Genomic DNA, 17,466 nt, shown 5'->3' with positions numbered 1-17,466 from the left:
CTTTATTTTTAAGTAACGTTTCTCATGATTATAGCGGTACACATGGCTTATTGTTGAAAAAATACACAAATAAGCACAGAAATCTCCTGCCATTCAGATAAATACTGTTAGTATACTGGTACACAATATATTCTTCCAAGGTTTTTCTTTATGCCTGTGTAGCATACGCATATTTTTCCCCAAAACTTTACTCTTTAAAATGTAATTCATAACCTTCCCTCCAACTTTTTTTGTGAAAATTTTCAAACATAAAAATGCTGAAAGAATAGCACATTAAGCAGCTGTATATCACCAGCTATATCCAACAATAGTTAAAATTTGCCATATTTGATTTATATGTACATATGTATGTTTAATTTTTCTGAAGCACATGAAGTAAGAGTGACATTTCATCCTAAAAAAAGAGTGACATTTCATCCTTTAATCCTTCAGCAGGCATGTCTTAATAAGGACCTACAATATCTACAATACCTTTTATCGCACCTAGGAAATTTGTTCTTTTCCTTAATATTATCTAATAGCCAGTCCATATTCACATTTCCTCAGTTGTCCCCAAATTGTCTTTTTTTAAAGCTGTCTCCAAACCAGTATAGAAATGGTATTTTTAAATTTGCTGTTCCCACTTAATATATTGATCTCTGTTCCTATCATAATGTAATATGACAATATAATACTTCTGATGGCTACATTACATTCTATTGTGTATATGATTTATCATTTATTAACCCAAGTTCTAGTTTTCCATGATCTTCAAATGCTTCCTAGCACACAGTAGGCCATTTGGTAAATAAGTATAGAATAAAGGAAAGAAGCTTAAGAACATCTGAATGAGAAGTCTTTGTGACATTATGTTTACTTTCTTAAGAAATTTCTAGAACTGGAGTGGAAAACTATAAAAAGCTTTTGATAATTATCAAATTGCCCTTTAAAAAGACTATCCTGCATTATTCACTATGGTATGTTTAGTATATAATCATGTTGACTTACACTATGACAGCACCTCAGGGTAAGCCTTGATACATTAGTATTAGAGAAGAGCATAAACCTGGATAGATGGAGTATCATTGATATAGATGGTTCTCTCCTTACATCTATACCTACTGCCATATTTTGTAGGGGCTGGCTTGACTCCTCCAACCTAGAGTGCCTTGTAGTCTTTTGACCTAATCTGGGGCTCCATTTTCCTGCTCCTCAAATTTCCTTAACTGTCTTGGCAGGGCCATCCTTAAGAGGAAGTATAGTCTGGAGGGATGTAGATAGCACTTGAAGACAACCTTTTACATAGAGTATTTTAGATTTTTGCTTTTTTAAAAGTAAAGGCAGACTACCTGCATAGTTAATTCAAATCTCTACCTCTAGCAAAGCAAATTACTAGTGGCTTTAAAATGGTAGTCTTCTCCATGTCCAACAGAAGAGCTGAATAAGAACCTATATTTGATATTATCCGTATCAAACTCTTTTTATTTTATTTTATAGGCCCAGATTAGGGGAAATGATTTGTCCAAGATAACAAACATTGCCGGTTAGTGGTGGAGTTGGGCATTGAACCCAGGTTAACCTAGTCCAGTATTTTCGCTATGCTGTATTTTTTCTTAAAACTGAACTTAATCTGTTTCTAAATGTGCCATCAGATGTCATCCATAGAAGTGCAGAATAAGTGGGCCCAACCTATAAGAAAGTTACCCCCCAAATGGGGAAATTTTAGGGGAGTAGAAAGGTAAATGAGAAAAAGTCCAAAAACTCAGTTTCTTTGTCCTTTTGACTGTGGCTGTTACTTTTCAACATGGGGTCAATTTTGAGCTCTTTCATGGGACATTTCAATTTGGCCATGTGTTTTCATGCGTGTTTGTGGATGCCATAAGCCTGTAGCTAGGACTGAATTTCCTGTTGTAAAACTTTCAAATTAAAATATTTTATAAGCCCATCTTTTTTCCCCCTAAGCCCATCTACTTATCCCTTTTCATTTGTTTTAAATTATAGAAGTGTTTGCTGTTAAAAACAAAGATTCAAACTATTTAAACAGTTAAAAATTAGTGTCCCCCCTCCCCAAATGATAGTCTTATTTTATTCATACCACATTTCAAAAATCTGTTGATAATTTGTATGTATTCTTTTATACTTTTTAGCATTTACATACTGTGTTTATCCATTTATGTCCTATGTATATTTTCATATGTTAAAACATATAGCTCAGCTCCATTCTTTTTAATGGTGCATTGCATTTCAAAGCATGGATCTACTATAATTTAATCATTCCCTATTGTTGATCCTTAGAAGTAGAATTCATTCTGGGTCAAAGGGTGGTACCATTTAAATTTTTGATAGGTACTGCCAAAATGACCTCCAGAAAGGCTATATTGAATTGCCATTCCCACCAGCAGTGTCTGTCAGTGCCCTTTTCTCTACCTATATCTGCCAAAACAAGATAATTGTTGATCTTTTTAATTTTAACCAGTCTGATAAATGAGAAATAGCATCTCCTTGCTTTGGTTAGAATTTTTGTAATTATTAGGATGAGCAATGTTAGGATCTTCTGCAAATTGCAAGTTTGTGAGCTTTTACTTGGTTTTCAATCAGATTATTTGTCTTACTGAGTTTTGGGAGTTGTTTGTATATTAGAAATACCAATCCTTTCTGTATCCTCTTAAAAATATTTTCTGTATTTATGGTTTGGGATTTTTGTATAGTCAAATCTGCCCTTTTGTTTTTTCTTTCCTTTATGGTTTCTAGGTTGTATATCTTTCTTGGAAGATCTTTTCTTTGCCAAGATTACAAGAATATTTATCTGCATTATCTTTTAACACTTTTACAGTTTAGCTTTTTATGTTTAAGTAATGGTGTGAAGTAGGTGTGTGCTTTTATTTTTGTCCAAGTGGTTGACCAGTAGTTCCTGTTTTGGGAGAGACTATTTGATTTTTAAATATATGCTCAGCTTAAAATTCTTGGGAAAAATGTAGTTTGTTAAAACAAAAAAAGTTGGAATTTGTGCCAAGTAGAAAACCAGCTTGGCTACTTTTTGGTTTTTAGTTTTTGAGAATAATTCAAATTGTTCATGTTTAATACTTAACATTTGTCTTGAACTGAAGGCAAAGTGTTATAGACAGTGCTTTAAGAGATTTTAGTTATTTTATTTTCATTTTACATGTTGAAGCTCAGATTGTCCTAAGGTCACAAAGTCAGTTGGTGGCAGGGGACTAGGGTACCTTTGCATACTTTTCTTTCATTTTCAGCAAACATCTTTCATGTTATAGATATAAATGTTTTAAAGCAGCAGATTGTTCACATTGTTTCGTTTATTTAAAGAACATTGGAAATGAGTGTGTGCCAGGCTGTGTGTGGTGCTGTTAAATTTACTCAAACAGAGCCAGTTTTGTCTATATGTTGGGACATATTTTTTTTTCTAAAAGCGTTGTTTTAAAGTTTTTTTGTCACTGAATTAATTTTAGCCTCATAATAAACCTGTGAAGTTGGAGTTACTTCATGTTGAAAGAAGTTTGCTGTCATGTTGATAATTGCCCTAATTACTACTGTTCTTTTAAATCATACAGAAGAATCTTGGTGTCTCTGCATTCCAGATTCATTTGAACCAGCTCAGAATAGTTCAGATAACACTTAAAATCTCTGATTCTTAAGTTGTATGGCCCAAACAGTATTTAGTAGACTATTTAACCTTTGGAGAACTGTAACTTACTTGAGAATGAGACCCAGAGCTTCCCAGTCTCATGATCAAAGTTGAGTTTAACTTTTTGGTTCTTGTCAGTACTTTAAGCTAACAGTCTAGAGATCAGTACATGCTTTATGTTCTTTCATATGCAGATAACATGTAGAAAGTTTGAAAAGACCAGCTCTTGTTTGCTTTTGATCTGTGTTTGTGTGTGTGTGTGTATGGAATATCCAGCATAAGATTGCTGCCCTTAAATTAATCTGGAGCTAAAAGAAATAGAACAAATAATAATATGGCTTACTCATTGCCTTGAGACGGACTGTGTTGTTTATTTTACAGGTTACTGACTCAGCGAGGCATAGTAACGTCTAAGATCATACGCTAATAAATGGAATTTAAGCCCATTTCTGTCCAACTCCCAGGCCTTTCCACTATGCTGTTGTCTTCTACTTCATTTTGACTTTCTTTCAGTTGTATTCCTCAATCTCTACCTTTAAACTTAAATAATCCACAATATACGGTAGCAAGTAAATACTTTACTAAGGTCTCTCACCCTCTCCCCATACAGATACATCTTTTGTCAGAATATTTTAAGGTATTAAAACCTAGCTTTTATTTAGAAATATACTTAATCTAGGCTTTTGATAGGTTTGGGCCTTTTCTACCTTTCTTCAGGATACATGACTAGAGGATTTTACCCAGGAGTACAGAATTCCCTCTTATACAGAGGAGGTTTAATCTTGAGAGATGCTGCATATTTCTTTTTAAACTCAGGGATATGAGACAATTGGAGCTTAATAATGCACAAGCATTGGGATTCTGTTTCTTTGGTTGCTTGTACTGTATTGTATCTGACAGTAGCCTATCATGTGGCTTTAGGGGAAATACCATATGCCTGTGTTTCATAAGTGAAAGTGAAAACATCGTAGTCACTAAGTACTAAGTCTTGGAGATCTTTCTGTGGGGTAATGGTTCCTACTGTTGTAGGTCATGGATCGCTTTAAGAAGCCAGTGAAAGCTGTCACCTGTCTCAGAAAAATTCCAACATATGCAGAAATTTTCCATACACCTTAAAAATTTTTATGGACATCCCTCAGTATAGGACAAGAAATCTGTAAAGATTTCTTCACATTTCTTAAAAGGATGTCCAAATTGCTGTGTATGTATTTTTCTAGACTAAAGCACTATGCCCAAAAAATGAAACTGGGCTAATTGTTTCACTTTTGCTAAAACTGTACTGTGTTTTATGCAACTCAAATCTCTAAAAGTCCAAATTTTTTAAAAAGCAAGAGGATTATGGTTGGTGTTATACAAGGATTTATTTTATGTATTCTGTTGATCTCTTGTAATTGCATTTCCAGCTTTGCTTAGGCCACTAGGAAGTTATAATTTGATTGTGTTTTGTATACTGACTTTGCACTGTTTTTATACTATCATTGCTTCTAGTTTTCCTTTTTCCTCTGATTTACGTTTCTGAATACCTGGCTATCTCATAGCACCCTTTGCAGTGCCCTGCATATAGTGTGTTCATACCTATATGTTGAACAGAAAAATGCAAATTGGATGAATTTTATAAATTGGTTTTCTCAGTTGAAAATTTCACCAAGGGTCTGTGACTTGGATTTTTAAGCTTCCTTAAATGTTTACTGGATAGTCATTCATTCATTCATTAATCTAAGTGACAGTTCCTGTGCTGGTGACAGGAATGCAAAGATAAATAGACACAGTCCCACTCATGCAGAATTCACCCTAGTGTTGAGATTGACATGTAAATAAAGAGGTGAGTTGATTGAAAATATATGCGGGACACAGTGGGGAGCACAAAGGAGGGAGTGGTCGATTTTTCTCTGAGGGAGAGGATATCTGAAAAGGCCTCATTGAGGTGACATTTAAGCTGAGCTCTAGGGGATATGCAGAGAGCAGCCATTTTAGCAGAAGGCGCAATCTGAGTCAAGGTAGTCAAAGTCTTGAATATTAGGGGAACTGTAAAAAGCCTCATGTGGTTAAAGTATGTGGGGAGCCAAGGGGAATATTATGTAATGCTGTGGCCCTGGTATGAGAGGTGAGCAGGTACCAGGTCCTAGAGGTCTTGGATGCTGGGTTAGGTAAGGAGTTTGCACTTGATGTAGGTAGATTTTGAGTTTGAGGGAGATTGTTCTGGTAGTAATGTGAAGGATGGAATGGAGGGATCTGGCAGGGTAAAGTCTTAATTTAAAATATTTTAATTTCTGAGATTTTCAAACATATACAAAAGTTAGAGAATAGTATAATGACCCCAGTGTACCTGTTACCCAGCTTCAACAGTTATCAACACATAGCTATTCTTGCTTTATTTATACCCCATTCTATCCCCCGTTCTTTCCTTTTTTTTTTTTTAAGATTTTTATTTATTTATTTATTTATTTGACAGAGAGAGAGAGTGCACAAGCAGGGGAGGCGGCAGGCAGAAGGAGAGGGAGAAGCAGGCCCCCCGCCAAGCAAGGGGGCTCGATCCCAGGACCGTGGGATCATGACCTGAGCCGAAGGCAGCCACCTAACCGACTGTCCTATCCCCCATTCTTTTAAAGAAAATTCCTCAGTGAGTCACAAATAGGCAAACGATAATTAATAATACCTAACAAAGTGGCTCTCAAGTCTGTGCGGCTGTATCACCTATATAGTTTGAAAAAAAAAAGGTTCCCACCTCATATTTACTAAGTCAGATATTTGTATGGCCAGACATTTTTTGATTTTGAAATAAGTGTCAGGTGACTGCACAGCCAGGGTTGAGAACTCTGGATTTAATTTTGAAGTAAATTATTTTGAAGATAATTTTTAAGTAGGTTGATTTTTCTGGCAAATATGTTTTTCCTGAACTCATTAAATGTTGACTGTGGCCCTTCTGGGTGAACTTCACCTATTAGAAAGTGGTAGGCTTTTCTATGGTTAAGTTCTTGACATTAGTTTGAATAATTAGAGTATTAGTTTAAAGGCTGATGTCTTCATTTTCTGTTAGAGGTGGGCAAGACTGAAGAAGCGTTTGCATCTTCGAAATTGGATGTGATGACATAGGGAATAACCATTGTTACAGTTTATCTTTTGCACCAAATCCAGCCGCAAGTAAGGAAGGGGATGGGAGACAGATCAGTCTTTGAGGGTAGATGAGGATTATTCCAGAGCACCAGTTAAAAATGTGTAGACAAGGAATCTCTTCCTCTCCTCCTTAATTTGCATAATTTTCACTTAGACATTGCTGTTTGTTTTTGTTGTTTGGAATGCTAGTAAGAAGGAGCTACCTGGCGTGCTGCCCTTTCCTTTCTACTGGCAAAACTGATCTGCAGCTTTGGTGAGCCCTATTTTGTTGCCTGATTCTTCTGATGCCAGTTTGTCTCGCTTAAATAATTGGGAGTAATGACCTAAAGGGTAACTCCTGGATCTGCAGCTTCCCAGGGCTGTGGGTGGAGCATATATGGGGGATGCATTCTCAGACATCATTCTTACCTCCAAAGTCAGTGTTGGAGGTTTCAGATTCCTCCTCCTTGGTATCCCTGCAACAGATTTTCTTTGAATATACGACAGAGCAAGGAGAGCAAGGATATACGCTTACCTGAGGTATAGTGTTTACAGATTTTGAAGGAGACTCTATCAAGGTAATTCTGTAGATAATTTCCAGATTTGTCTTGGGTAAATAAAGGCTGTTTTTTGGTTGCTTTATTATTACATTTTACTATCAGTCCAATAAAATCTAGGTCACCAATCCTCAGGGTCATGTTTTATATGGCTCAAGGATAAAGATATTGGTGTCTGTAGGAGGAGGGTGGCAGGGTGGACTGTGTGTGCATAGAGACATTTTGTGTACTGTAGAATCATGGAGCAAATTTGGTTTCGTCCAGGTTTACCACTTGGTATGTGGCTACTCTTGGACTTAGTAAACTGGAAACAGTCTTCATCTTCAAGTTGTTAAAGGATTAGAGATAATGCATAATTAGGTAGTAAGTAAATATTAGCTGTTATAATGACATGGGTTCTCTGAATATTTGTTGGGTTGGTATTAATGTAAATAATCAGAAACAAGGCTGGATGGAAATGTGTTCCCTTTATTAAGAAATCCGTTAATATGATTTCTGTGCCTCTGTAATCAAATAGTGTATATAGCAGGCTGGGTTTTAAGACTGTTTGCTGCTTCCTGAGATAATGGATGGTCTGAGCAGTTCTCACCTGAATTTTCTTTCAGAGACTTCATAGAGGCAAAGGCTTTTGCTTTGTGGCAGGTTGGAGTTTAGTGTTCTCTAAAAGCCTTTTTATTTAAAAACGACCAAATTGCTTTTCTGTGATTTCAGTGGGAATTTTAGGCTGACTTGGATTCATCCACACTCCAAGATGTGTTTGCAGCATTTCTTAACCTACCAATAATAAATCAGTAAATACTGAGTGTGTGCTAAACTTCAGGATTAAACAAAAGGTATAGAAAAGTTTCAAGAGCAGGCAGCAGCCACTCCAAGGCATTTGTTTAGATGATATCGTTCTTAATTTGATGCGTACCGTTTGGATTAGGGGTCACTCTTTTCTACCTTAAGAAAAACTGTACAAAAGGAAAATTCTCATAAATGGATGTATGATTATAAAAAGTTTGGAAGAACCTGAAAAGCATGAAGCATAAATAAAAACTGTGTTATCCTGCCACCTAGAGGCAACCACTGATAATGTATATTTTTTCCCTCCCGATTTGTGGGGGTTTCTGTGTGTGCTTGTTTTAAACTTCCTCATCCTGTGGCAAACATTTTCTCATTAATAGGGGGGAAGTGATAGGTACAGGATACAATGTAAGCACATACAGAGGGACACTCAGTCAAGTTTTAAGAGATTAGGGAGAGGGTTGTCGTAATTCTGGTTAGTATTTGTGCTTTCAAAACCCACATGAGTGTTATGTTAAGGTGAAATAGAGGTTAAAGGGTCCCCTACCCTCAGCTTTCTTAGGAATTTTCTTTTTGTTATCTCCTCTTCCCCTCTACCTTTCAATGACCCCATAATTCTCTGCTTGCATTTACAGCCAACATCTTCAGAAGAGTTTTCTACATATGCCATCTGTATTGCCTCATTTTTTTTAAGATTTTTAAAAAATTTTATTTGACAGAGAGACACAGCGAGAGAGGGAACCACAAGCAGGGGGAATGGGAGAGGGAGAAGCAGGCTTCCTGCCGAGCAGGGAGCCCGACACGGGGCTCGATCCCAGGACCCTGGGACCATGACCTGAGCCGAAGGCAGATGCTTAACAACTGAGCCACCCAGGCGCCCCTTGCTTCATTTTCCATTGATTCCCTGACTCACTCCAGTCTGGCTTCCCTTCCCACCATACCACTGAAACTATTGTTCATCAAGTTATCTCTCTTGCCAATTTCAGTGTACATTTTTCTGGACATACCTCATTTTAACATTGGACACAACTGATCAGTCTTGCCATCTTTTGTCTTTCATGATACCATGATGAACTAGTTTTACTTCTACCTCACTAACCTCTCCTTTTCTGGGTTCTCCTCCTTTTCCTTACCTTTAAATGTAAGATCAAGTAGGAACTCAGTTCTGGGCCTCTCTCCTCCTTTCTTTGTAAGTCATCATCTCCAGACCAATGGCTTCAAATACTGTCTATATGCTGACAATCACAGATTTTTATTCAGTCCATACTTCTTCCATGAACTCCATTCTGCAAATATTTGCCTACCTATCATGTAGTAGATGCTGTGCTAGATGCCGAGAGCTTAATACTGTAGAAAATCAAACTAGTTATATTGATATTTGCTATGAGAGAAACAAGCAGGGTAGTGTAATAGAAAAATAACAGACTAGCTTTAGGTGAGTTGCCTTGGGAAGCCACTTTGGGTCTTAAAGTCATTCCTCAAATGGAACTAGCTATGGGAAGAAATAGGAGTGTGGGGTAGAAGCATTCCAGTGGGAATATCACTTGTAAAGGTCTAGAGGACAGAAGGAACTTAGAGCATTCTAGAAACTAAAGGGAAAGACTAAAGTAGTTGTGCAGAGAGGAGATTGGAGAGAGTTCCAGCAGCCAAATCATGCCAGGACCCTGTGAGTCATGATTAGAGTTTGGATATAATTCTAGGAAAACTGTTGAAAGGTTTTAAGCAAGGAAGTAACATGAGCTGATTTATGTTTTAAGAAGATTACTTTTGCTGCTCTCTGGAGAATGGATTGGATGAAAGTAAGTGTGGAAGTGGGGAGATCAGTTATCCCTATTTCACAGTTGAGGAAACAGAAGTGCACAGAGGCTGGTTTGTCCATGCTCATACAGTGAGTAGATGATCTAGCAGGGATCCTAACCTGGGTTTCCTGATTTTGAGCCTGTATTCTGATCTGGTGCTTCTCAAACTTAAAATATATTAATCACCTGAAGATCTCATTAAAATACAGATTGATTCCTCAGGTCTGGTGGGCCTGAGATTCTGCATTTTTAATAATTCCCAGGTGATGTCAGTGCTGCTGATCCTTCAACCATACTTTGAATTGTAAGGCTAACCTGCCACTACACTCAACTTCTATTGAGCCAGATTTGGGAACTACAGGTGTCCTCTGCCCTTAAGCTGATTCAGTATTGAAAGTCATTCTAAATTTGATCAACTGGAGGTGATTACTACAGAGTGAGTTACCCTTTGAAGAGCGACTTCCCCTCAATATATTTTAAGTGAACACACTTGTCTTGATGTAAACCCTACAAAACCAAGATTCGAACCTCAAAGGTAAATGAAGTTTGGGGGAAAGAAGGAAGGGAAAACGGTTAATTAAATAGAAGTATTTAAGTAATGTATAGCTGTGGATGGTGGTTCATAATCACTTAATTTCCTTAAAGTTGATCTTTTTTAACCTAAGTTTAGGAAGATATCTTCATTACATATAAAGATTGCTTGGTGCTCAGAGTTCTGGTCTGACCCAACAAAGGCAGTAGGCCATTTCCAGGAATTTGTTTAGAACTAATTTTTTTTTGTTAGAGGCTTTTTTATGTAATGGGATTTTCAGCCATTTAACTTCTAAACATTAGGTAGAACTCATTCCGTGGTTACTGTTCCCATCATTAGTGTGATTTGACAGTATCTCACCTTCTGCCCCAGCTTTCTCTCTTGAAATAATTTTCTGAACATAGGATCCAACGGTGTAAAAGAGTCTTGTCACAACTGTATATTTTCATCTACAGGGATTTATTGTAATAAAACTAGTAAATAAAGAGAAAAACATGTTGTTAAAGCATGGACGTGGGCGCCAAAAAGGCCTGGATTTAGATCTTGGTGCCGGCATTTACTAGCTAGGCATAAGGTACTTAATTTCTCTGAGCCTCAGTTTTCTATCTGTAAGTGGGGACAAAACTTGGCTTGAGTGGTGAGGATTGTATGAAAGACTATTATATGAAGCCCCTTGGGCAGCATGTCTCAAAGTTTGTTCTTTGGGATGCTTAAAGTTGTGGGCTTTTAGTAAATAACCCTTGAAAAAAATGGTTTTGTGCCCTAATAAGTTTCCTTTACCCAAGATTTGGAGCTGTTAGTAATGTCAGTCAGCCACTTGACTATCCTAAAGGAAGACAAATTCCGTTTTTAACATTTCCCAAATTACTGGAACCTTGTCTTCCTTCATGAGCAGAAGGCTCTAAAATGCTTTAGGAAACACCAACTCATTGTCTGGCTTGTAGTGAGTGCTCAAAAAATACTTTCCTTCCCACTGTGAAACCAGCTTAGAGAACCAAAAAAAACTTGAATTTTCTTAATTGATGTCTCATGGACAGTATTATACTTTTTTAAACAATAGATGTTTCTTGCAACAAAATTACAGAAACCAGGTTAACGTTGCACTGGTTAGGGGAATGTGTGTGTTCGTTCATTTGTTTTGGCTTGGTTGTTTAATTGGGTGCCTATCATCTGAATCTGTTTATGAAAAGTTTGGAGCCCAAACACTGCAAACGGATAAAGCCAAACATAATTGCTGTCCCCGAACCTTGACAGCTAGGGCCTGGGCTTAGGACCTACTCTTGACAGATTAGATGCTCACACTTGGGATTTTTTTGTGTCTAGAACCACTGATGCAAATAACCTGAGACGGTTCAGAAATCATTCTGCCACAGCAGGACCTTCCAGGCATCTAGAGTCTGGTGTTGGCAATAGAGGCGCCCCCAACTAAGCTGTGGGAGGTCCTTGGCTGAAGTTCAAGGCAGCATAGCTCCCTTGGTTCCTCCTATTTTCTGAATATGGATCTATAAGCCTTCCTATTGATTCCCTAAGCTGTTACCCTTCCAGTAAGTCATTTTTCTGCTTTAGTCAGAGTCTATTTTCTCGACCGAGACCCTTGGCTGGTACAGAATCCCAAGTCAGAACAGCTGTGGTTAAAGTGAGACACATGTGTGAAGATTTGCCAGTGATCTCATCTCCATTTTCTTAAGTCAGTAAAAGAGTTGGAGTTGTTTATTAATGCAAGTTAATCAGTGCTCTTGTTTTGGAGGATTGTTTGGTTTTTTGTTGAATTGTGAGGTTCTTTATATATTCTAGATACTGTATATGGGTCGCAAATATTTTCTTCCTTTTATACTTTTACGTTTAAGTCTGTGATCCTTTTTTTTACTTTGCATTTTTTAAATTGAGATAATAACATGACATTATAATAGTTTTAGGTGTACAGAATAGTGATTTGGTATTGTATATATTGTGAAATGATCACAGTAAGTCTAGTTAGAATTTTTTCTTAAGACAAAAACTTTTAAGATCTACTCTCTTAGCAGTTATCAAGTGTATAATACAATATTAACTATAGTCACCATGCTACACATTATATCACCATAACCTATTTGCTCTATAACTAAAAGTTGGTACCTTTTGACCACCTTCACCCGTTTCACTCACCCCTGCCTCTGGCATCTACCAATCTGTTCTATCTGTGAGTTCAGTGTTTTGGGACTTTGTTTTTTGAGACTCTACATGTAAGTGAGACCATACAGTATTTGTCTTTCTCTGAGTTACTTCACTTAGCGTAATGCCCTCAAGGTCCAGCCATTTGTCACAATGGCAAGATTTCGTTCTTTTTTATGGCTGACTAATAACTCCTGTGTGTGTGTGTGTGTGTGTGTGTGTGTGTGTGTGTGTGTGTGTGTATGTATGTGTATCCATCCACTCATCCATCAGTGGACAGTTAGATTGCTCCCATGTCTTGGCTATTGTAAATAATGCAGTAAACATGGGGATGCATAGATCTTTTCAAGTTAGTGTTTTCCTTTTGCTAAATACCCAGAAATGGAATTGCTGGATCATATTTTTAATATTTTGAGGAACCTCCATAGTGTTTTCCCATATTGGCTGCACCAATTTACATTCCCACCAACAGTGCACAAGGGTTCACTTTTCTCCACATTCTCACCACATGATTCATTTTGAGTTAATTTTTATATAAAGAACGAGGCTTAGATCAAAGTTCATCTTTTGCCTATAGATATCTACTTGCTCTGGCACCATTTGTTGATGAAACTATCCTTTGGATTGCTTTTTCAACTTTGTCAAAAATAATTGGGTAGGGGCACCTGGGTGGCTCAGTTGGTTCAGCGCCCAACTCTTGATTACAGCTCAAGTCACAGTCTCAGGGTTGTGAGATTGAACCCTGTATCAAGCCCCATGCTGGGCATGGAGCCTGCTTAAGATTCCTTCTTTCTTTCCCCCCCCCCATGCTCTCTCTCTCTCTCAAAAAAAATCAGGCATATTTGTATGAGTCTCTTTCTTGAGTCTCTGTTCTGATTGATACATGCATCTATCCCACCTCCAATACTACATATATTATATATCTTAACTACTGTAGGGAGATATATATATGTCATGAAATTGGATAGAGTGATACCTCCTCTTTTTCAAAATTATTTTAGCTCTTGTAGTTCCTTTGTCTTTCCATATACATTTTAAAGATTTATTAATTTTAGAGAGAGCACACAGGTGAGTCCACGGGGTGGGAGGGGCAGAGGGAGAGGGAAAGAGAATCTTAAGAAGACTCTGTGCTGAGTGCAGAGCCTGACACAGGGCTTGATCCCACGACCCTAAGATCACAACCTGAGCTGAAACCAAGAGTCAGACGCTCAACTGTACCACCCAGGCACCCCATATACATTTTAGAATAATCTCAGTTTATTTACAAAAAAAATCTTGCTGGGATTTGGGTAGGATCTGCATTAAACCTGTATATCAATTTGAGGGGAATTGACTTCTTTACTGTGTTGTTGAGTCCTGTGAGCATAGTATATCTTCATATATTTAGCTCTTTGGTTTTTTTTTTAATCAACATTTTGTAGTTTTCAACATACAAGTCCTATACATGCTTTGTTAGATTTACACCTAAGTATTTTAGAGTTTTGTTTTGAGCAATTGTGAGTGGTGGTATACTTTTAAAGTTTGGAGTTTATGTGTTCATTGCCAGTATATAGAAATAGATTGATTTGTGTATGTTTATCTTGGATCCTGCAACTCTACTGAGATCATTTATTAGTTCTGGGAGTGGTTTTTTTGTAACATTGGTGGATTTTCTACTAGATTAATCCTTTGTCATCTGCAAATAGGGAGTTTTGTTTTTCCTTTCTGATATATATACCTGTTATTTAATTTTCTTACCTTATTAGAGTGGCTAGAACTTCCAACACTGTGTTGAATAAAGTGGTGAGAATGGACATCCTTACCTTGTTTCTAATTTTGGAAGGAAGGCATTCAGTGATTTGGATTGTATGGTGTTGGGGCTGGCTGCTACTCAGTAGAGGTAGTCTCAAAGCCTCCCAGCAAAGGACTGCAGCCACAATAGTGTGATAGCTGCTTGTTTTAGGGAATGAGTGTGAGAAGTTTTGTGAGAAAAAGCCAAAACTGAATACAAGTAGCTCACTTAAATTTCCACTACATGGATCAGATCGTTGCCAGAATCCTGTTGGTCTTGTTTTAGATATTTGGAAGTTGTAGGCAGCAGGCATTTTGTTCATTTTCTTTTATATTCTGAGATAAGTTTTTAAAAAGTAATCTGGAATTTCATATCCTAACATGTGAACATGTGAACCGTAGAGGGAAAACTGTGTGTGTGTGTGTGTGTGTGTGTGTGTGTGTGTGTGTGTGTATCTGTCTCTATGAAAGCATTTTAGAATATACTCTGGATGTTTCACCAGTTCTTCCTGAAGTGTCCACTGGTTAAATAGATGCCAACCATGTAGGCAAATACACTTTATTTCCACAGTACCGGACTAAAGTCGAGGCCAAAAGATACCTGAATTTTATACTTGTGCTTGGTCAGCTTTATACTCTGACAGCCTTCTTGGGGGAGAGACATTGACCTTCAGTTACTGCTGTGTAGCAAATAACATTATTAGTAGGAGAATCCTTGGTGTGTAAAGAGCTTTCAGTTCACCTCTACTTCTGTCCATGTGTCCTAGTTGCTAATGGGAGAAACCTTTATTTCTTTCTGTCCCTTGTCTGCCATGAAAGATCACATAGGTTTATACTGTGGGTTGCCCACTTTTGTGCCTTCTAAATTAAATGGCCTTAGTAAAAATGATTTGTGTTCTGTGCTTAGGACATTTCTAGTGGGAGTCTTATACCTCATTTTCTAATTTAAAAATAAAAGTGTCGTGTTGCTTTTGTTCTTCTAACACAACTAATATATTTTTATTGGTTAAAACAATAAAAGATACAGAGATGTATATACCTAATCCTTTTGGTTAACAATGAGTTAACATTTTGATTCATACCCCTTCTAAGCAGTTTAGACATAGGTTTATACTGTTTGTTTTATAACCTTTTTATTTCACCATGAATATCTTTTTGTTACGTAATTGTGTGCAGTGTTTATAACAGTTGTGTGTGTAATATTTCATTTTAAACCAATCCTTTTTGGACATTTGGTCCTTTCCAATTTGTCACTATTACATATGGTCATGCAGTATAGATTCTTGTGGTTAAATATTTGTGTACTTCCTTATGATTTTCTTTGGATAAATTCCCAGAAGTAGAATTGCTAAATTTTCCAGAAAACTACAAGGATATGGTGAATTTTTCCATCCTGAGGTGTGTTAAAAACATTGTGATCTTTTATTTTCAGTTATGAGTTTGAGAGGTTTGTTTTTTAAAAAGTGTTTTAATTTTGGCTTAAATTGATTGCAGTCTTACGCAACATATGGATGTGGGCCAATTTTGTCTGGAGAGATTCCTTTTTCTTCCCTACCTCATAGCTGTGCCTCTAGTTGGCATGGCATCATAACTCCAGAGTTTTTGCTTTAAGCATTTTGCATGTTCTTCATTCTGTCTTGTTTATGTCAAGCATATAGTACTCAAGATTGCAACTTTTAAGTTCTCACTTTTTTGGGAAATTTCTTTTCAGATCATAAAACAGAAAATCGAAAACATGAAAGTAGACAGGACTAAACTGAAAAAGACACCTACTGAGGCTGTAAGTATCCAGAAGTATACTCTATTTTTTCATTTCAGAAAAAGTCCGGGCAATCACTTCAACCATATTGATCTTCAAACTGTGTCATCACTTATATATACAAAGTGCAATAAAACAGCAAGTTGTTTTGAAACGGTCAAATTTACTTTTGAACTTCGCTTGATTAAAAAAGTGAATAAGCTAGTCACCAGTGGAAAGTGAGCACTAAACTGTTTGTAGCTTTATGTACCTGAAGTAGGCTCCCTGGCTGCTGTCTTCTGTGTGTTGGAAGGCAGTGTGGTATAACGGAAAGAGCAGATGTGGATTCAAATTCTGTCTGTACTTGTGGGTTCTTTTTCAATTTTGTTTTCTTGAAAATTAAAGTGGTAACACCTTTCTTAACTAGATTTCTTGTGAGGCCAGTGTTGTAGCTTTTTTAAAATTATAGATTCTTAATCATACAATTCAGCTTAACCTGTATTAACCTGTGTATTGGTTGACCATGTCAGTTGATCCTGTCAGCAGTAGAAATCCCAGGTTTAGTCCAATATTCTGTCAGCTGGCTTAAACTGCATTTTGAGGTTAAGAAAGTATTGCGTTATTATGACACTCCTGTAGATCCCATTATGTTGTAGTTCAAGGAGCACGAGCTTTGGAATTAGACATGAGTTTAAATCACTAGATTTTTGTGGCCTGATTTTCACAGCTGTGAAACAGGGTTGATAATTTTTCTTTCCTTGATGTGAGGCAGATGCTTAGCAAAGTATCTGGCACATAATCAATTAGTTCATTTTCTAAATACAAGCCATTTGATTTTTTAAAAACTGTAGCTACCTGGCAAGTATGACCATGGATATCACTATTAACATTTTGCTATATTTCTTCTAGTCTTTAAAAGATTATTGCATGGACATTCTCCCACTCTTTTTTGTTAAGCATTATACTAATGAATGTGAGAAATGCTGTCTTCCCATACCCTCATCAACATTACAGATTATCTTTTAGATTTTTGTTAATAAGTGGGGGAAATATTTCATGGTTTTAATTTTCATGCTTTAATTACATATATTTTCAAATTTATTGGCCTTATATTGGTTGTCTGCTCATGCTGGTCATTTTGTATTTGACATTGGAATATCAGGTTTTTTACTGAGTGCCATACATATCAAGTATGTTCACTTTCATATATCTATGGATACTTTCCTTTTGATTTTGTTTTTGATGTGTTTTGGCATCTTGAATTTTTGACAGTTATATACTCAAATTATTTTGGAAACAAAAGAGCAAAAAGAAAACTTGCCTTAAACTACACAAATTAAAACAGTGGCATCGGGGCACCTGGTGGCTTAGTTGGTTAAGCGCCTGCCTTTGGCTCTGGTCATGATTCCAGGGTCTTG

At 36.9% G+C, this 17,466-nt stretch overlaps 1 protein-coding gene across 11 annotated transcripts in view; it reads left to right on the top strand.

The window, feature by feature from the left end:
• HUWE1 (HECT, UBA and WWE domain containing E3 ubiquitin protein ligase 1) overlaps nucleotides 1-17,466 on the top strand; it is a 162,842-nt gene that overhangs the window by 14,764 nt on the left and 130,612 nt on the right. For all 11 annotated transcript variants that reach the window (XM_073889205.1, XM_073889212.1, XM_073889213.1 and 8 more), the window contains one exon: nucleotides 16,022-16,090. In XM_073889205.1, coding sequence (XP_073745306.1) covers nucleotides 16,046-16,090 — 45 coding nt within the window. In that variant the 5' untranslated portion in view covers nucleotides 16,022-16,045. The remainder of the gene's footprint in view (nucleotides 1-16,021; nucleotides 16,091-17,466) is intronic.

This window comes from Callorhinus ursinus, unplaced genomic scaffold (genome assembly GCF_003265705.2).
Source record: "Callorhinus ursinus isolate GAN/ISIS: 27379988/994484 unplaced genomic scaffold, GSC_fseal_2.0 scaffold103, whole genome shotgun sequence".
NCBI lineage: Eukaryota > Metazoa > Chordata > Mammalia > Carnivora > Otariidae > Callorhinus > Callorhinus ursinus.
This window is presented reverse-complemented; position numbering and strand designations above follow the sequence as displayed.